This window comes from Doryrhamphus excisus, linkage group LG19 (genome assembly GCF_037039965.1).
Source record: "Doryrhamphus excisus strain RoL-2023G ecotype Guam linkage group LG19, RoL_Dexc_Guam_v1.1, whole genome shotgun sequence".
In the NCBI taxonomy this organism is placed as follows: Eukaryota; Metazoa; Chordata; class Actinopteri; order Syngnathiformes; family Syngnathidae; genus Doryrhamphus; species Doryrhamphus excisus.
In genome coordinates, this window is record NC_136375.1 from 14749739 (window position 1) to 14770057 (window position 20319).

The 20319-nt window shown below is 44.9% G+C and overlaps 4 protein-coding genes across 5 annotated transcripts; 3 read left to right on the plus strand and 1 right to left on the minus strand.

The window, feature by feature from the left end:
* Positions 1 to 988: 988 nt before the first annotated feature.
* On the plus strand, positions 989 to 6996 carry dcaf5 (ddb1 and cul4 associated factor 5). The gene is made up of 9 exons (XM_058056311.2): positions 989 to 1375; positions 2620 to 2763; positions 2834 to 2870; positions 2963 to 3102; positions 3420 to 3549; positions 4865 to 5078; positions 5183 to 5249; positions 5338 to 5465; positions 5606 to 6996. Exons 1-9 carry the CDS (start codon positions 1168 to 1170, stop codon positions 6728 to 6730), a joined length of 2193 nt encoding a protein of 730 aa, XP_057912294.2. The 5' UTR covers positions 989 to 1167; the 3' UTR covers positions 6731 to 6996.
* Positions 6997 to 7844: 848 nt separating this feature from the next.
* On the plus strand, positions 7845 to 11835 carry ndufaf1 (NADH:ubiquinone oxidoreductase complex assembly factor 1). 2 transcript variants are annotated; one of them, XM_078799024.1, is made up of 5 exons: positions 7845 to 8157; positions 8475 to 9005; positions 10079 to 10264; positions 10332 to 10406; positions 11591 to 11835. In XM_078799024.1, exons 2-5 carry the CDS (start codon positions 8496 to 8498, stop codon positions 11732 to 11734), a joined length of 915 nt encoding a protein of 304 aa, XP_078655150.1. In that variant the 5' UTR covers positions 7845 to 8157; positions 8475 to 8495; the 3' UTR covers positions 11735 to 11835. The 2 variants fall into 2 exon arrangements, with proteins under 2 accessions (XP_078655150.1, XP_057912299.2); XM_058056316.2 differs by having other exon boundaries at positions 8478 to 9005.
* Positions 11836 to 12045: 210 nt separating this feature from the next.
* On the minus strand, positions 12046 to 16102 carry nusap1 (nucleolar and spindle associated protein 1). Its single transcript, XM_078799023.1, has 11 exons — positions 15673 to 16102; positions 15527 to 15592; positions 15317 to 15448; positions 14867 to 15023; positions 14694 to 14783; positions 14518 to 14609; positions 14139 to 14335; positions 13917 to 14065; positions 13632 to 13745; positions 13459 to 13549; positions 12046 to 12311 (listed from the first exon to the last, which is right to left on the minus strand). Exons 1-11 carry the CDS (start codon positions 15745 to 15747, stop codon positions 12224 to 12226), a joined length of 1251 nt encoding a protein of 416 aa, XP_078655149.1. The 5' UTR covers positions 15748 to 16102; the 3' UTR covers positions 12046 to 12223.
* A 35-nt stretch (positions 16103 to 16137) lies between these two features.
* oip5 (opa interacting protein 5) lies at positions 16138 to 19104 on the plus strand. The gene is made up of 5 exons (XM_058056320.2): positions 16138 to 16402; positions 16511 to 16577; positions 18301 to 18423; positions 18504 to 18585; positions 18661 to 19104. Exons 1-5 carry the CDS (start codon positions 16231 to 16233, stop codon positions 18745 to 18747), a joined length of 531 nt encoding a protein of 176 aa, XP_057912303.2. The 5' UTR covers positions 16138 to 16230; the 3' UTR covers positions 18748 to 19104.
* Positions 19105 to 20319: the final 1215 nt, after the last annotated feature.

Here is a 20319-nt window from a genome sequence, read left to right on the forward strand (position 1 = left end):
AACATGATTAGAGCCCTATAGACATGAAATAACACCCCTATAGTCACCTTTACACTCCTATTAGCCAATATAGTAGACATCATAAAAGAAAATAAGACTTGTTTACCACCTTCTAAATGTGAATGTTTACAAAAGGAAAATGAGATTGAAAGGCCCAAATTTTGTATTTTTTATTTCTTTTTAATTTCAGGTCAATTAACCTAGCATGTTTTTGGAATGTGGGAGGAAACCGGAGTACCCGGAGAAAACCCACGCATGCACGGGGAGAACATGCAAACTCCACACAGAGATGGCCGAGGGTGGAATCGAACCCTTGACTGTGAGGTCTGCGCGCTAACCACTAGACCGCCGTGCTGCCCCCAATTCAATATGTGATTTTTTTTTCCACACATATAATCACGAAATCTTACATAAGACAAACAACAACAAAAGAAGAGTAGGAACATCGGACACCCCAGCAAAACCCCAGGACATTGCTGAAGCACACCACCAACCCCGCCAGTCAACCCACCTGGCCCCAACCCCCCTAGCCCCTGAGTGCACCCACCGAGTGCCCAGCACCCCAGCAGTCCCCGCCAGACGTCATTTTGGCTGGACCCACAATTATGTGTGATCCCTGGACGGGCCTAAGTTTGGATGGATTGTTTGTTCTGTTATCCAACAGACCTTTAATTAACATTAAAGGGGAAGTGCACTTTTTTTTGGAATGTTGCCCATCATTCCCAATCCTTGTGTGAAACATGGACGCATATTTATTTCCCTTTTTTGTGTAGTAACAGAATCTGGATCTGGATCTGATTATTGTGGGGGGTCATGACCCCCATGTCCCCCTGTCTAGTAGTATTACAGGTGGACATGCATGAAATGAAAGGATAAAGGTGTTGATGTCATATAAATGGCGAAATGTGTATATATAGATATTTATGTGTGTGTGTGAGAGAGAGAGAGCGAGAGAGAGAGAGAGAGAGAAAGAGAGAGAGAGAGAGAGAGAGAGAGAGAGATCATATAGCCGGAGCAGGAAGCTTCCTCTCGGCCAGACCGCCATGAGCACCGAGCAAACACACCGCGATGTCCACACCCTCCGACACCGCCATGAAGACGTCGCCTGTCGGCCAGCAGAGCAACAGGGCAGCCGGTGATTAGACGCAAGCTGGTAGTCGTCACGCCATGAAGGAGCTCAAGGGCTGCGGTATGCGCTCCTCCGTGGGCTTTCTGTCCCGCCGAGAGATGACCGGACAGCCGCTCATGAAGGAGGAGTTCCAGAGGCGCAGGCTGGCCGGCTGCTCCAGCCTCTACAAGAAGGACATGCTGGGACACTTCGGCTGCGTCAACGCCATCGAGTTCTCCAACAACGGCGGCGAGTGGCTGGTCTCTGGTCGGTGGACGAATCCTCCATTGCTAACTCCGCTAGCATGCTAAGCTAACTGGCACCATAGATAGCTAGTCAGCTGGGTGCTCAGGAGCTAAGTTAGCTTAGCTTCCGAATATACACTCAACCCCGGACTCTGGCTAAATGTCAGCCGGCTGGAAGAGCTCGTTATCCCCTGGTGTTAGGAGTTGCCCCCCGTGACACCTTGAGTGGCCGACATTGTGCTGAAATGCAGTCGTGTGGCCTAGAATAAACACGGCAGCCTGCCATGTTTGTTTTTTTATTGACTAGCTAACATTAGCTGTCCTATTATTAAACAACAACAGTGCACTCACTGCAATATTTACTAACATCGGAAGAATAACCATTGACAAAGCTGGTAGAACAGAAATGATCAGAATTCCCTTTAAACACATTTTTATGCGGATTGCTATAAACAACAGAAATGTTCTTGTTTCGAGGATCTTTACTCCTTTTTTCCCCCAATTGTGTTGTTTTTTTGTTTCCAAATATTAATGTTTTTGTTCGTGATATTAAGACTTTATCACATATTATAACTAATTTAATTCGAATTTTTGCTGTTTTTGTTAGTTTTCTTTTTAGATGATATTTTTAGAATTTACTTTTACATTAGCCACCATAACAAATTCCAATGGTGTTGTTTTTTTTAGTTTCCAAATAGTTTGTTTTTGCTCGTAATATTAAGACTTTATCCCATAATATTATAAATAATATAATTAGAATTTTTTTGTTTTTGTTAGTTTTCTTGTTAGATGATATTTTTAGAATTTACTTTTACATTAGCCACCATAACAAATCCCAATTGTGTTTTTTTTTAGTTTCCAAATATTTTGTTTTTGTTCATAATATTAAGACTTTATCCCATAATATAACTAATTTAATTTGAATTTTTGCTGTTTTTGTTAGTTTTCTTGTTAGATTATATTTTTAGAATTTACTTTTACATTAGCCACCATTAAAAAAAAAAAAAAAAAAAAAATTCCAATTGAGTTATTTTCTATTAATAATAGTGTAATGGTGACTATAGGGGTGTTATGTTATTTAATGTTTAGAGAGCTCTAGAAATGTTAAAACGCGTATTTAGAAGGTGGTGAACAATAGATTTACTTTTTCTCTTATTACATGTACTATATTGGGTAATAGGCGTGTAAAGGATTTAGCATGGTGGGGGGTGGAACCAAGTAACATGTGTAAATTATTTACCGATATGTTGTATTTTGTGTGCACAGGTGGAGATGACCGTCGGGTGTTGTTGTGGCACATGGAGCAAGCCGTCCACGCTCGCTCCAAGCCGCTGAAGCTGAAGGGCGAGCATCTGTCCAACATCTTCTGCTTGGCCTTTGACAGCACCAACAAGAAGGTCTTCTCCGGAGGTGCTGACAATCAAGTAGCAGCTCCTTGTCGCCGCTTGTTGACATGCTTTCCGTTTTTGTTTCTTGACAGGAAACGACGAGCAGGTGATCCTTCACGACGTGGAGCGGTGGGTGTTGTTGTTGTTGTTGTCAAGCCATCCTTGTTGTCGTCATCATCAGGGCAAGCAAGCCAGCTTTGTTGTTCTTCTTCTTCTTGCAGGAGAGAGACTCTCAACGTATTCCTGCACATCGACGCCGTGTACAGTTTGTCCGTCAGTCCCGTCAACGACAACGTCTTCGCCAGCTCATCCGATGACGGACGCGTACTCATCTGGGACACTCGTGAGCCGCCACACGGAGGTAAAAAAGCAGTTGGCTTGAGCCTGATGATTGCGCCCTCTGCTGGGTGATTTCCAGTTTGTTTATTTAAATTTCATGATTGGACTTTTGCAAAAAGCAGATAAAGAAATAGAAAGCCACCCTTTTTGTTTTCAATGAAAAAGCAGAATGTGGAATGATGTTTGAGCCTATGTTCAGGTCTCCTGGACATGAGCACCCCCTGCTGGCTGTTTGCAGCTAGTACAGAAATGAAATATTACAACATATAGTAATACAACAAGCTGTGTGGCGGTTTTAAGCGTGCACAAAATAACTTTTCAAAACTTGTTGTTGTGTAGAGCCCTTCTGTCTGGCCAGCTACCCGTCAGCATTCCACAGCGTGATGTTCAACCCCGTGGAGCCCAGGCTGCTGGCCACCGCCAACTCCAAGGAAGGTGTGGGACTGTGGGACATCCGCAAGCCACGCAGGTTAGACCGCCATAACAATCCAAGACTTTCTTTTTTGGCCATGGGGGAGGGTGTACCTAATGTTGTGTCTTTGCCGTGCCACTCTCATTGGCTCCACTGTTGAGGTATTTATTTCTGTTAGCTTGTGCTGCACAGCCTTGCAACATGTCTGCAGTGTTTTTATTCTAAAAATAACATTCATTAAAAAACTACAATTTTTTTTACGATAATAGTTGTAATCTTACAAGAAAAAGTCATAATTTTATGAGAATGACGAGGTTGAAGCGCCGAAGAACTGGAGTCTCAGGCGGAGTGTCGGATTTGGGAGAAAACTTTATTTTTCTTGCAAACATTAACTTTAACTAAACATTAGCACTCTTTGCTACGTAAGACATGAAAGCCCCGTCTCTTAACCACAACAGGAAGCGGGAAAACCCCCGTCCCTTGCGCCCACCCCTCCGGGTGGCAACCCCTCCCCTATCGATCGTTCCGTGGTGAATTATGTCCCGGTAACCTACCACTACAAGGTAATATTATGAGGGAAAAATACATTATTTTAGTAGCATCACATTGAAATATTAAAGAAAACGGATATTATGTATGTAAATTCCTAATATTCATTCATTTTTCTACCGCTTTTTCCTCACGAGGGTCGCGGGGGTGCTGGAGCCTATCCCAGCTGTCTTCGGGCAAGGGATTGGTTGCCAGCCAATCACAAAAACAAATAAATTAGTATTTTTTTGGAAAATTAAGTTGCTGGAAAAGTTGTAATGTTATAAGAATAAAGTGATAATACTACGGGAATAAAATCATAATTATGAGAAGAGAACTGACAATAGGAAAGTTGAACTTGATGCAAAATTTAAAACAGCTGGAGTTTTATGATCGCAAAGTCCAAATATTATCAAGTTATGATTTTAGGGGAACAAGGCTGTAATACTGTGATCATTTTAGTAGCTTGGATGTAAACATTAAGAAAAAAAATGGAGTGTAATGGAATGGAGTAAATCATATGAGTTAGGAAGTGATCCCTTAAAAGACGTTAGGGATGGCTCTGAACTCTTTTTCTAAGTCAGGCTCCCTGTGATGTCACAATGAGCCAGACTTCCTTATATGGGCGTGCCCAGGTTTAAGTTGTAGACCTGCTGTGAAGATTTTGGGTTAAGGTGGAGTGTGACCAATAACAACAGCAGAGTGGGCATACCCAGATGCGGGCCATGCGTGGAATCATTTTGGAAATCCAGCTGGAATAGGTGCAGATACTGGAAGCGCTATAAAGCTTTCTGTGTGGGTTATTGGACAGCCGCCCTAAGTCCTTCCTTTTGTGCCGTTTCAGCTCACTGCTGCGCTACGGCGGCAGCATGTCTCTGCAGAGCGCCATGAGCGTTCGCTTCAACAGCACGGGCACGCAGCTGCTGGCTCTGCGCCGCCGCCTGCCGCCCGTCCTCTACGAGCTGCACTCGCGCCTGCCCAGCTTCCAGTTTGACAACCAGGGCTACTTCAACTCCTGCACCATGAAGAGCTGCTGCTTCGCCGGCGACAAAGATCAGGTTGGCGACATCCTCGAAGTTTCCATATTTACTCCGCCGATAAAAAGCGTCGACTGTCGGGAGGAAGTCTGTCACTGTGATAAACATGTTTTGTGTCTCCTCAGTACATCCTGTCCGGGTCGGATGACTTTAACCTCTACATGTGGAAAATCCCCCGGGACCCTGAAGCGGGTGAGTAGTTGTTGACGTACCTGTGGCGTCACAGTCGTGGCGACAATGGCGCGCGTCGTTGGCGTCTGACTCTCAGCTGTGCTCTCAGGAGGCCCGGGTCGTGTGGTGAACGGGGCCTTCATGGTCCTGAAGGGTCACCGATCCATCGTGAACCAGGTTCGCTTCAACCCCCACACCTACATGATCTGCTCCTCCGGGGTGGAGAAAGTCATCAAGGTGTGTCTTTTAACTAAGTACTATGCTTTTATGTATTTTTTGTACTACTAAAACGTAGTACTGATAATGTAGGCTGCATGAAAAGGTTGTATCGGGACCTAGCATTAGCTAACGCAGTTGATTTTTGTGCTGCACGGCAGGTGTGGAGTCCGTATCAGCAGCCCGACAGCCTCGGCGACCTGGATGGCCACGTGGAGGACAAGTCCCGCAGCTTGTACACACACGAGGAGTACATCAGTCTGGTTCTGAACAGCGGCAGCGGTCTGTCCCACGACTACGTGAGCCAGTCCATCCAGGAGGACCCCCGCATGATGGCGTTCTTCGACTCACTGGTGCGGCGGGAGATCGAAGGCTGGAGCTCTGACTCGGACAGCGACCTGAGCGAGGAGGCCATCATGCAGCTCCACGCTCGTGGCCGCCGCTCCGCGCGTGCAACAGCAGCAACGCCGCCCGCGCCCTCGGCTGCCGGTCACCGCAGTGACTCCGACAATTCCAGCTCCTCCTCCCTGGCCGGACCTGAACCTTCTGGAGGCGAGGAGAGGTCCAGAAGGAGGAGCAGACCTCAACGGCAGCGGTCGGGCTTCCTGGTGAATGACGACTCGGACTCCAGCGAATTCTGGCTGGACCCCATGCCGCGTCCCCGCTCCCCGAGCCCGCGGGACTACGCCACCCTCTCCATACCGTCCTCCACGTCCCCGTCGCTCCCAGCCGGGGCGTCCAGCTCCTCGGCTACCACGTCCAGCTCCAGCAGCGAGGACGAGGAGCGGCGCAGTGCGGTGAGGCGCCGCAATGTGATGAGGCGGCACCGCCGCATGCACGTGGCCTCAAGGGCCGGGGAGCGACCGGACTCTGTGCAAGCCTTGTTCTCCGCCATCGACTCCTGCAGCTACCCGTCCATCTCAGTGGATGACCTGACGTCTTCGTCAGGTGAGGAACAGAAGGAGGAGAAACATCTCAGTCTGGCAGACTTTGTGTGCGCCAGCCCCGTCATGTCCCCCGCCAGTCAGGACGGGAACCAGAGGACCGAAGGGACGGAGTCCGACTCTCACGGGGCGGCGTGCAGCGGCGTGACTCCGAGTGGCCCAGGAGTCAACGGGCAGCACCGAGCCGCCGCGCCCGGCGACAGTGCCTCCGTTGAGTCGGAGGAAGAGGACAGCACGATGGCGGCCGAGAGGCTAAAAGCAGGCACACAGAAACGGACCCACGTGGGACCAGAGGAGGGGGACAGTGGGTCGTCGCCCTCGGAGAAGAAGCTGAAAACTTAGCGAGTGCGCTCCTTTGCCACTTTCGTCCTCATGACCTTTTTTTTTTCCTGTTGACAGAAACACTCATGTCACACAAGCTCCGCCCACTGCACCGCAACTAGACTGATGGAGGACAAAAACATTTTCTTTTTTTCACATGTCGAGCGTCCGTGAAGGATGATTTTACTTTGAAACAATGCGGTCAGTGTCTCTGCTCTGTTGACCTCGCCGCCGAGGCAGCCATCTTCTTTTTCCTTCCATTAAAAAGGCTTATTTCTTCTCCCACACTTCCTTCCTTCAGCATTTCAACCCTCCCCTGATGAGGTCTCCTTGGGAACTGGCGTCATTCTTGTTTGCCGTACCATTTTCATCCTCAAGAGGTGATAGTGAGACTTAGTATTTGGACTGTATTCTCATAAAATTACTGGTTTTTCCATTTCTGTTGCTAACGCTGCTAAAATTGACGATATCTGCCACTAAAATAACGTTATAATATTACGTTGGTCTCGTAAAATTGCGACTTTTCCCCCATTGAACATCCACTGCTCCCGTGTGACCTTCGCCAACGAGTCGATTACTTTGGATGATTCTTTTAAGAGCGCCAAAAGAACCGATTCCCAGTTGCATAAAAGAACCGTACTCATCGTGCACCTTAAAAGGGCGTCAGTGCACATAAGAACGCACCACATTTACTGTCACTGCAACCACGTTTGAAAATCCTGCACGTTTATGAGCTATCCAACTGAGATTCGTGCAGCCCACGAACATTTAGCATTATCTACACCACTTAGCCACAATTATTTCCGGGTAGCATCCCGAAGTGGAGAACGACGCATGTGCAGAACACCAGCTGAGCGAGACCCACACAACTACTTTCCAATCGCAAAATATAGACACTGCAGCGTTCTTAAAAAAACGACGCTCTTTAAATGTATATTATGTGTATTATATGTGTAAAATGTGTATTATCGTCAACCTTAACCTCAATAGAGGTGTTCATTTGCAACGTATCACACTGGAATTGAATGTGACTGTCTTAGCAGCAATAAGCAGTACGCCATGATGGTAAGCACGAGAGATGGGCTGAGAGAAATCAATGCGATGTTGCTGTCGGAACCATTGCCAAGGATGAATTGCGCAGTTCCGGACAGGAATAGTCGGTGCACACATGGAGTCTACATTAGCTTTTAGTCATGACACGAACGCCTTTTAAATTAGTGTGGCTTTTTTGAGTTGTACGTGTTTACCATAGTTTTTTATATATTATATATATTGTATTATATATATTTATACATTATATTTATTTCGTGTGACGAATGTCCCACACGGGCTACCGTTTCTTCCCCAAAGAAACGAAGATACAGGATTAAGCTAACCCAAGGGCAACCGAGCCTCTGTCGAGAACATAAACGTCTTCTTTGGACTGGACACCCGCCAGCACGATTATGGTACATGGAAACACATTTGATGTAATTTATTCCGCCATTGCATGATTTTGTTCGTGTACAATGTCATTGTATTGATTGCGACCCAACCCGGTGTGCTCCCCCCAAATGTGTATATTTGGCACAAACGATTTCCGGTTGGTTTACATAAGGTGTGTAAACTAACTTAATGGTAATTTTAGTGATATAGAATTGAAATATTCAAGAAAAAAACTATTTTTTAAAGTATGAGGTAAAATAAAGTCATTTAGTAGCACAGATAGTTAAATTAAAAGACTGTATGACTTCTATTCATCAACTTATTTGTGTTTTGTTCCCAGCAGAGTGAATGACGCTCCACAATGTCCCTGTCCCGCTGTGTGCCTCCAACAAGGCTGCTGAGATGCATCCAGCAGCAGCAGGTCCTCCTGGTCCGCCCCATCAGTCCTTTCTCTGTGACCAGCAGGACCATGATCACAAGCCAGTATAGACGGCCCGGCGAGCCCAGAGAAGACAATCCTTCATGGAAGAACATCAACTTCAGCTTCTCCAAAGGTTTAGAAGGCATCAAGAAGAACTTCACCCTGTTGAAGAAGGAGTTCTTTGAGAGGTGGGTGGGTCCGCAGGGGAAACCTATGTTGGAGCACATGCTGGAGCAGAACCAAGTGGTTTGGGAGTTCCGGGGCGCCGAGAGCCTGGAGCAGTGGATCGTGTCTTCGGATCGCGAGATCGGAGGCCAGAGTGAGGCCTACTTAAAGGTGGGAAAAAACAACAGCACCTGTTTGCTCTACGGGACCCTGAGGTCCACGCCCCCCAGGGACGGAGAAACACGCTACAGCGGCTACTGCAGCATGCGCTCCAAGCAGCCCCTGGTTAGTATCTTCTACTTGCTTCTCCGTCATCCAACATATTCATTCGTACTCCGCTTTCCTCCCCCATTCCAAAAACATGCTAGCTTCATGCTAGGTTGTTTGTCTATATGTGCCCTGTGATTGGCTGGCCGCCAGTCCAGGGTGTACCCCACCTCTCGCCCTAAGACAGCTGGGATAGGCTCCAACATACCCCCACCCTAGTGAAGATATGTGGTATAGAAGGTGTATGGAGTGTAAAGGTGCCTATAGGGGTGTTATTTCATGTCTACAGGGCTCTAATGTTAAAAAGTGTGTTTAAGTGGGTCAAAAATGACCCGGTGTGGTTGTTTTTTTTAAATATCTTCATAACGAATTTTTTTTATAATTTCATATTCCAGGTATTCCTCAAAAAACATGTTTTTGATATCATGCCATTCGCTTTTTTAACTTACCTTTTATATATTTTAAGAATTTTTTGTTTTTGTGTTACTACCCCAACCTTCCATAAGTGGGTCAAAAATGACCCGGTCAGGTTGTTTTTCTTGAAATATCTTTGTAATGAAAAATTGTTATGATTTCATGTTCCAGGTATTCCTCAAAAAACATATTTTTGATATCATGCCATTCATTTTTAACCTACCATTATGCAACACACAATGGATCCTCACATTTTCTATTGTTGTACGGGGTCATTTTCTTATTCAAAGATGGAAAAAAAGTGAAAAATGAAGATGTTTCTAACATGAAATCATTTTTGTGTGGTCCTAAATATAATACTAAATATCATACAAGTGATTATTCGTAACCAAAATGGCAAAATTGGCATAAAAACGCATTGAGTCTAGTATGTCAGTCACTCGTGCATCTAAGGGTTAAAAGTGTATTTTTAGCGTATTATTTCTATGCTATCTCACTATTAAAATATTCAATTTATAAATAAGGATTTAAGCAATTTCTAAATATTTTGGGGAACTTCGCTTATCGCAGTCGGGTGTGAAAGCAAAGAACCGCCATAAACGAGGCATGACTGTAGGTCCGTAAAAATGGAGTCCAATTGTTTTCTGGTGAAACTTCTCCACCCTGGTCTCCTCCAGGCGTCTTTTGACAGAAAGAAACATTACGACTGGTCCAGTTTCAACACGCTGCACCTCAGAGTGCGAGGAGACGGCCGACCGTGGATGATCAACCTCGCCGCAGAAACCTACTTCTCCCACCAGAAGGATGACATTTACAACTACTTCCTGTACACCAGGGGAGGCCCCTACTGGCAGGACGTCAGGGTGAGTGAACGTTGACACGGTAACAGCCTGTCAATGGCTGACAGTCCTGTTTGAATCCTTCCTCCAGATTCCCTTTTCAAAGTTCTTCCTCACACATCGTGGAAGAATCCATGATAACCAGTATTGCCTGTGGTTGGACAAGGTAAGCACTGTAAAGCTCCACTCCGACACAAACATGCATAGAAAGGATGAATGAAAGCGATACATGAGCATCTAAGCTTATGTTTACCTTCATGGAAGACCTGATTGTCGCCAGAGACACCATGTGGCAGCGAGATCATCACAGACACCACTTTCTGATTTTAATCAGCCCAAATGGTTGATAGAAAAGGGGAGGAGAAGACATAGAAAACCTACTTATGGCATTCAAAATACATTTTTAAACATGATTAGAGCCCCCTGGGCATGTAATAACACCCCTATAGTGACATTCAAACTCCTATTATTCAATATAGTGGACATAAGAGAAAATATGACATAGAAAACCTGTTTACCACCTTCTAAATACACTTTTTTAACATGATTAGAGCCCTCTAGACATGAACTAGCACCCCTATAGTCACATTTTAACTCCTATTACTCAATATAGTAGACATCATAAGAGAACATAAGACATAGAAAACCTGTTTACCACCTTCTAAATACGCTTAACATGATTAGAGCCTTCTATACATGACATAACACCCCTATAGTCACCTTTACACTCCTATTACCCAATATAATATACATCATAAGAGAAAATAAGACATGGGAAACCTGTTTACCACCTTCTAAATACACTTTTTTAACATGATTAGAGCCCTTTAGACATGAAATAACATCCCTATAGTCACCTCTACACTCCTACTAGCAATATTGTAGAGAAAATCAGACATAGAAATCTTGTTTACCACATTCTAAATACACTTAACATGATTAGAGCCCTCTAGACATGAAATAACACCCCTATAGTCACCTCTACACTCCTATTAGCCAATATAGTAAAGAAAATCAGACATACAAAACCCATTTACCACCTTCTAAATACACTTAACATGATTAGAGCCCTCTAGACATGAAATAACACCCCTATAGTCACCTTTACCCTCCTATTCGCCAACATAGTAGACATAATAAGAGAAAATAAGACATGGAAAACCTGTTTACCACCTTCTAAGTACACCTTTTAACATGATTAGAGCCCTCTAGACATGAATTAACACCCCTATAGTCACATTTACACTAGTAAATAATAGTAGACATAAGATAATGTAAGGCATGAATTCCGAGTATTTGTATTTGACTTTATTGAGCCATTTTGTGCTTGAAAATGCTTCGCATCCACAGATCAACACCATAGGCTTCACGCTGGGAGATAAAGCCGACGGCCCCTTCCAGCTGGAGATCGATTATATTGGCGTCTACAAAGATCACGCTCACACGTCCGACTTTGACTACGAGCTGCACAAGAGGAACCCTGAAGTTCCCTGACCCAGCAGGACTCCCGTGTCTTTGCAGATGATGCTGATTTTACCAGCACAGGGAAGGTTGTGCTTTTTTGGGTTAGTGAATAAAATGCAAAAACCTTGTAATGGATGCAATACATCATTGGCCAATTTAGCCCAGTACTTTCTTCACACGTTGATACGAAATCACCAACAATTTGTAACGATTCCAACCCAATAAATATTTTTTTTATTTTGCTCACACAAATAAGTATGCGGATCAAAAAAAAAATTGCTGTGGCGACTCCGTAATCAGAGAGGAAAAAGAACACGCAACACAAACGGCATTTTGTCAAATCCAGTCTTTTTTATTTCAAAAGAAGCAGAAGTCAGATAAGAGTAACTTTTACATTTCCCAAATGTTCAAAGTACATACAAAATACATACAAAGTATTTCATCTAAAGCTCTAAAAGACGCACGCCCAGACTCCAAGCCCGGCACCACAAAGAACATATTTACAACACAACACCAGAATCACATCATCACCAGGCCTCTTCTGGCACAGAGCATGTTGGATTTCTTCTGCTTGCGATCTTCTGCGTGTTTGGCTTGTCTCTCCTCCCTAGAAAACCAGACAGGCGGCCATTATTAACCACATCAGGACCACCTCATTGAACCATTCACGAAAGACTTAAAGCTGGCATTATTTGTGGATGATACCACTGATTTTTGTTCTGGAGGAAGTACAGACTTAATCAATAGAAAGGTTTGATGATAATAGATTGTCCTTGAACCTAAATAAAACTAAAATCATGCTATTTAGTAACAGCAGAAAGGACACGCACCAGCAAATACAAATGGACTATGTAAACATTGAAAGCGTGAAGGAAAATACATTTCTGGGGATCACAATAGATGAAAATAGGAGCTGGAAACCTCATATTACAAATATACAACATAAGGTGGCCAGAAATATTTCAGTATTGAACAAAGCAAAATTTGTTCTCAATCAGAAATCACTCCACACTCTTTATTGCTCTCTGGTTCTACCATATCTTACTTATCGTGTGGAAATATGGGCTAATAACTATAAAAGCAATCTTCACTCGCTAAATGTACTGCAAAAAAGGGGCAGTAAGGATAATTCATAATGCCGCCTACAGAGAACATACTATGGTATGTGACAAAATATATTTATAAAAAATACAATAAAATAAAAAAACAAAATAAAACCTTAAACTATATTAGGAAAGCAGGAAGTGAACAAATGTAACAGTGATTGTAAAAGTACCAGATGGAGGGGTAGGATTTAATAAGCTTTGCTTCTTCCTACTCCTTTTGGACATGTGGATGTGACAAAAATAAAATTAGAAAAATTATTATAAAAAAAAAAAACTTAAACTATATTAGGAAAGCAGGAAGTGAACAAATGTAACAGTTAATCATTGTAAAAGTAGCAGATGGAGGGGTAGGATTTAATAAGCTTTGCTTCTTCCTACTCCTTTTGGACATGTAGATGTGACAAAAATAAAATTAGAAAAATTATTATAAAAAAAAAAACTTAAACTATATTAGGAAAGCAGGAAGTGAACAAATGTAACAGTTAATCATTGTAAAAGTAGCAGATGGAGGGGTAGGATTTAATAAGCTTTGCTTCTTCCTACTCCTTTTGGACATGTGGAACTGTGAACTGATTATGTGATGCATTCAATTGCAATCTGATGCATGTTCAAATGAAATTTAACCATTACCATTCCTCCTGGACTTACCTAGTCTGGACTTTGCGTTGCTTGTACTGTTTCTGATGCGACGTGTTGGCGGCTTTGTCGTCCTTCCCGTCTCCAAACGGCTTCAGCTTGCCTAGCGGCGGGAAATAATGTTTATATTTTGTATAATAATAATAATAATAATAATAGTGGATGAGGCCCGTGTATGATGCTACCTGCGTGGGGCTTGTAGGACAGCGGGCGAGACAGGCTGGCCTTCAGGTCAAAAGTGGGCCTTTTCTGGGTTCCTGGTGTGACGCCGCTCGTGTTGCCCGTGAAAACAAACGCCGCTTTGAGGGGGAGACATAAATAAATCGGACATTTGGTCAAGATTTTTAAGGTTGCCTTAAAATGCTAATAAATCATTGTAATAATAATAATAATAATTATAATACAGCCATACTATGAAAGGAGAATAAACTGTCAAGTTGCTATGGATAATATTTTCCATCAGGGGTCACCTGGGGTCTTGGTGGAGGTCCGGACGCCGGCGGACTTCCTGCCAACTGTCGATTGTCGTGGCGTACTGGAGGTCACGTTGAAGGACATACGGGCCGGCGTTTTCACCAGCGACATCTTGTACTCGTTGTCAGACGAGGCTTCGGAGAACCTGCGTGTGGACACGGCACATTAGATGTGTCGTGGCGGCCAGAGCCGACTCCTCCGCGCGGGCGCCAACTCACCTCACGTTAATCCTGCGTGTGGAGAGCACGGACGGCTTGAAGACGCCATCTTTCTTCCCTGTTGCTTTCTTCGGAGGCTCCTTGGCGGAACGCCGGAGAGTCGCTCTGTGTTTCTCGCCGGTTGTCGCGTCTTTGGTGTTGTTGTTGGGGGCGGGGCTGAACATGGACGAGATACTCTGCTGACCGTGTGGAGCGTCCTGAAAGTGTGGCAAAACGTACACGACATATTTGACCAAGATGGCTCGGATAAGCCAGCAATGGCTTCCATTCATGATCCATTCGGAATTCCCTGGTGGCTAACAATCGCGCTACATGTGACGCTCACGTCCTGTTAGAAAATGTAGTTAAGCTCCACCCATGATGGCATCATCATGTGTACCTTCACAGTCTCCATCTTCCTCCTCTTCCTCTCCATGTAAGCGTCGATGGACTCCATCTTGTTGAAATTGGCCTGGTGGAGTTTTTGGAAGTCTGCAAGGTTTAGGACATGGGAGTCAAACTCATGTCTGCAGTGTGACGGAACAGGAGCACACGAGGGAGTAATGGGGGACCTACTGGGAGTGACTGGTTTCAAGGGCCTCCTCTTCATCGGATCCCCTTTCAAACGAGGGATCTTACCAGCCCTGGAAGGCGGCGGCAGGGGCGCTAAAAGGACAATTCGGCAACAACACATAGGATTTGAACCATCGGTCGCCAAGGTTACATCACGGGTGAGTACGGTTGCTGACCTCCTTCGTCCTTGGCGTCACGCTGCAGTTGGCCGTCCGTGTCCGTCGGCACGGCAACACGCTCGCTCTCTGCCGCATCAGTCTTGGGGGGCGAAGACACTCGTGTCCTCTTGTGGACATGCTGGGGGGGACTGGGTGAGACCACTTCACTGAGACCCTTAGATGGAGAGGTATAGGAATATGTTGGGTCAGGGGCGCCCACACACGGTAGAATTCGAGGATGCTAGCAGCTGCCATGTTTGTTATTGTTTTGGCAGTAATATTACAGAAACAGTGTGCTTATCAAACCTTTTATTTATTTACATTATGACTTCATTCTCATATATGTACTTTATTGATGTAAAATTATTGTGTTTTTTCCAATTTTTTGTTTCTTTTCTTGTTTAATTGAGGACCGATTTTTTTTAAATCAGCTACACTTTGGTTACGTGTTGCATTTAGGGACCTCACCTGGTGTGTTTTGCACGGCGATGTGATTGCTTCAAAGTTATCATCAGAGGTTCTTTTGGTTTTTGCTCTCCCCCGCCGTGTGTTCACAAACACTGGGGGTGCGTTGCAAACCTCAGCCTGAAGGTCTTCTCTCTGGACAACGTGATAAAAACAAACAATATTGCTGTCAGTTTTGACGAATCTGTCGTGTTGAAATCGCTTTTTTTTTACCTCTTCTTCTTCGGTGTTCTTTTGTCGGTCAAAATGCTGCTTGACCGCTTTTAGTAATTTATCGGCCTGTTAGCACACACAATGTTGAATTGAACGTAATTTACGTGAGCATAAATGTTAGCTAGTAAACCAAGTCGTTTCATTACCTTCATATTAGCCTTCAGACCAAGCTGCTTCGCCAGACCGCGAAGTTCGGCGTATTTCATGGAATCCAAATCCATACTCGTGGGTTTGTTCCGATGACAGAAAAACGTAGAAACAAGTAGAAAAGCGCTCACTAGTTCCGTTCTTCCACATACACACACTCGCTCTGGCTAACCGTTAACAAAACAAATTCAAAACATTAGCGGGGTGCTTTTCATTGGCTCATGAAAACAAGCGGAACTAGCTTTTTCAACCAATCATAGTTTGAAGTATAGGAACTACCAGCCAATCAGAGCACAGTTGTATAGTATGTGTTGACTTCCGCTTGTTTACAAAAAAATACAAAAATGTATTAAAACTTGCAGTGCTATGGCTGACCGTGTTACAGTTATGTATATTATATTGATTTTCCGTCTTTTACATGAAACGAATGTTGGTTAGCTTAATAATTAATCGCCACATACCTGTATTATTATGGTTTGTGCCACAAACACATACTTCCGGTTTTCTTCCTGGATGTCCTGCGCAGGCGGGCTTTTTGTTTTACCCACATCGGCGACATGGAGTTTAACGAGTCTGTTCTAGCAGAACGAACCGACCAAGCTAAGGTTGTCGATGAGAAGGAGCACCAACGATGGACGAGCTTCCATTGCAAACATTGTAACACGGTGCTGGGGGACTCCCTGGCTGTGTGCGGGGAATTGCCGTCCTTGGACGCCATCTTGTGTCTCCGTAAGTCCACCACATCAAGACGCGTTTCACCCAGGAGGACATCGCAAAGTCCACGTCCACGTCTTTAAGGCGTGTTTTTTATGTTATATGTTGGCTTGTTTTCTTCAGGAGTCACCAGTGATGTGCTGCTTAGTAGTGACATGGAGTGTGGACATAAAGGGGACATGGCTAACTGGTGAGTATCCTTATTATGCTAGGCTACAACCACGTATCCCATGGGGCACAGTCTGGCTTGTCTCATGGATTCTCATACAGCAGTGGTGCAAAGCATAATGAGAGTGTATTTATCTCAGCATTTTATAAACATGTGGGTTTTTTGTCCTTATTGTTGTTTTCTCAGGCTCCTCATTTGCCTCAACCTTCTCATTCACAATCTCATATAGTCTCAGTATCTTCATTTAAGTGTCCCTCTTTTCCCTCCTTAATTATTGCTTTATGTCCTCATCTTCTTTCCTTCTCTGCGTCCGCATCTCAGCGCCATTGTTTGCCTTCGTCCTCATACTCAGCATTTATCTCATTTGTATCTTCATGTCCATGTCCTCATCTCATTCAATCTCAGTATCAAGTGTGTTGATGGCTTTTCATCAACATTTCTCATGTTTGTGTGATCTCAGGTTTTTCCCCTCCTTGTCATCAACTCATTTGTTCTCAGCGACCTCATCTCCGTGCTGTTATCACCTCATTTGTTGTCTTCTCAGGCTCCTAATCTCTTCTATTTGCCTAGTTTGCCCTCAACCTTCTCATTCACAATCTCATATAGTCCCAGTATCCTCATTTAAGTGTCCGTCTTTTCCCTCATCTCTGTTGCCGTGTGTCCTCCTCTTCTTTCCTTCTCTGCGTCCTCATCTCAGCACCATTGTTTGAGTTCTCTTTTATTCTCAGCACCCTCATACTCAGCATTTATCACATTTGTATTATCATGTCCATGTCCTCATCTCATTCAATCTCAGTATCAAGTGTGTTGATGGCTTTTCATCAACATTTCTCATGTGTGTGTCATCTCAGGTTTTTCCCCTCATTGTCATCAACTCATTTGTTCTCAGCGACCTCATCTCCCTGCTGTCATCACCTCATTTGTTGTCTTCTCAGGCTCCTCATCTCTTCTATTTGCCTAGTTTGCCCTCAATCTTCTCATTCACAATCTCATATAGTCTCAGTATCTTCATTTAAGTGTCCCTCTTTTCCCTCGTCTCTGTTGCTGTGTGTCCTCATCTTCTTTCCTTCTCTGCGTCCTCATCTCAGCACCATTGTTTGAGTTCTCTTTTATTCTCAGCATCCTCATACTCAGCATTTATCACATTTGTAATTTCATGTCTATGTTCTCATCTCATTCAATCTCAGTATCAAGTGTGTTGATGGCTTTTCATCAACATTTCTCATGTGTGAGGTTTTTCCCCTCCTTGTCATCAACTCATTTGTTCTCAGCGACCTCATCACCGTGCTGTCATCACCTCATTGGTTCTCGTTGTCAGTGTCCTCATCCCGTTTTTCTCAGCGCCACTGTCCGAGTTCAGTATCTCAGCAATCTCATTTATTGTCAGCACCTAGTTTGGTGCTTTTCGTGGTTGCGTCCTCATCTCATTTGTTGTCCGCGCAAATTCATATCATTTTTTTCCTCCTCAGTGCCACTGTTGAGTTCATGTGTTCTTCCTCAGCGTCGCGTTGCGCTCATTTATACTCAGAATCTCGCATTTCCTCAACATTTCATCTCATTTGTTGTCGACGTCCTCCCATTTTCTCAGGGACCTCATCAACTTTTTCCTAACTTTGTTCTCAGCGTCCTCATGCGATGAGTCGTGGGCGCGGTCGGTGTTAGTCGTCTCCATCGTGTTGTCATGAGGTTCCGTGTCATTAGTGTGGGTTGAGTGTCCTCAGCGTCTCATGCCGTGTGTCCTCAGCATCTTCAGCAGCGTGAGGTGTGGCGAGTGTGGCGTCACGGTGGGCAGGGTGATCCACGCGGCTCCTCCACGCTTGGCGATGGTGCGCTCCTTGTTCCTGCTCCACAAAGCAAGCATCAGATGGTGAGTCGGAGTCGTCGCCGCCGCCGCCGCCGTCGTCGCTGCTGCAGTGCTCGGGTAACGGCTTGTGACTTCCTGTGCAGTTACACGCTGGGCAGCGGGTCCATGATGAAGGCCTCGTCCGTCTCTTTCGACCTGAAGCCTCTCGGCGATGAGCTCGGCGAGGTAGAAGACGGCGTCGGCAGTCATGACGAAGCCACATGTATCGCTTTTATTTTTCTCGTCTCTTCTCGTCTGCAGCTGAGGAAGCAGTTTGAAGCCGGCTTCGATCATGTGACTCGAGTCAAAAGCTGCCTGGAGGACCACGCCGACGTCAGCCGCCGGTAGAGCGCCACCGTGAGCGCTTGTTTATCTTTTGTTCCTGTTTGTATCTTTGCTGGAAACACCGACGTAGCTTGCTAATGTAGTCGTGTTGGAGCGCTAACACCACGCTACGCTGTTTAGCAGCAGCAGCGTCATGCTAGGTTAGTGCTGTCGCTTAAGAAAAAGTCACCCATCAAAAAAAAAACACGCAGTTACGCCTGGTGCATTGCTCCATAGAACAACGGCATGAACAGAGTGAGCCCTTTTATTTTACACAGGGAGGAGGGGGGTGATGCTAATGTGTTTGTGTTCAAGTGCTCTGTTTGCTGCCACGTTAGAAATAAAAGCTACTTTATTCTTGGAAGGATATAGGAATACTCTCATAAGTGGACTACTTTATTCTCAACAGTAGCCACGTTTACATGAGGAGTTTTTCCTCTTTCCGAATGGAATCTTTCCCAAAGTAATGGGATACATGGAAAGGAATATTCCAATCGCGTGTCTACATGCGCCCAGAACATTCATTCATTTTCTACTGCTTTTTGCCCAGCTGTCTTCGGGCGAGAGGCAGGGTACACCCTGGACTGGTGGCCAGCCAATCACAGGGCACATATAGACAAACAACCATTCACACTCACATTCATACCTATGGACAATTTGGAGTCGCTAATTAACCTAGCATGTTTTTGGAATGTGGGAGAAAACCCACGATTGCACGGAGAGAACATGCAAACTCCACACAGAGATGGCCGAGGGTGGAATTGAACCCTGTGAGGTCTGCGCGCTAACCACTCGTCCACCGTGCCGCCCCATCCAGAAAAGATAAAGTTCAATCTTGCTAATATTTTATAATTAAGCTCGGCACATATTTTTTCTTTTTTAATAAAACTGGATTTAACTAGGCTGCACGGCGGTCTAGTGGTTAGCTCCCACACCTCACAGCTAGGAGACCAGGGTTCAATTCCACCCTCGGCCATCTCTGTGTGGAGTTTGCATGTTCTCCCCGCGTGCATGCGTGGGTTTTCTCCGGGTACTCCGGTTTCCTCCCACATTCCAAAAACATGCTAGGTTAATTGTTGACTCCAAATTGTCCATAGGTATGAATGTGAGTGTGAATGGTTGTTTGTCTATACATATGTGCCCTGTGATTGGCTGGCCACCAGTCCAGGGTGTACCCCACCTCTCGCCCGAAGACAGCTGGGATAGGCTCCAGCATCCCCCGGCGACCCTCGTGAGGAAAAGCGGTAGAAAATGAATGAATGGAGGGTTTAGATTCTGTTCCACAGATGGCGCTAATGCACACGGAAGCATTTCCGTTTGAGCGGGTACAAGATACCTCAATCGGATTGGGGAAAGGAATATTCCACCCCTGGGAATCCGATTATATATTAATTCGGATTGGCACTTTTCTTTGGGAATGAGGTGAATACAAAGCTTACATTCTTTCCGTTTGAGCAAATAACCCAAATAGAATTGGAATATTTGGGTCCATGTATGCATGGCTATTGTACTACTATTATTCTCATGTACCCTGGTGTCCGGTGGTAAAGAAACTAGGAAGCAGTAAGGAACCCCACAAGGCTGGTTCTGTGGCAC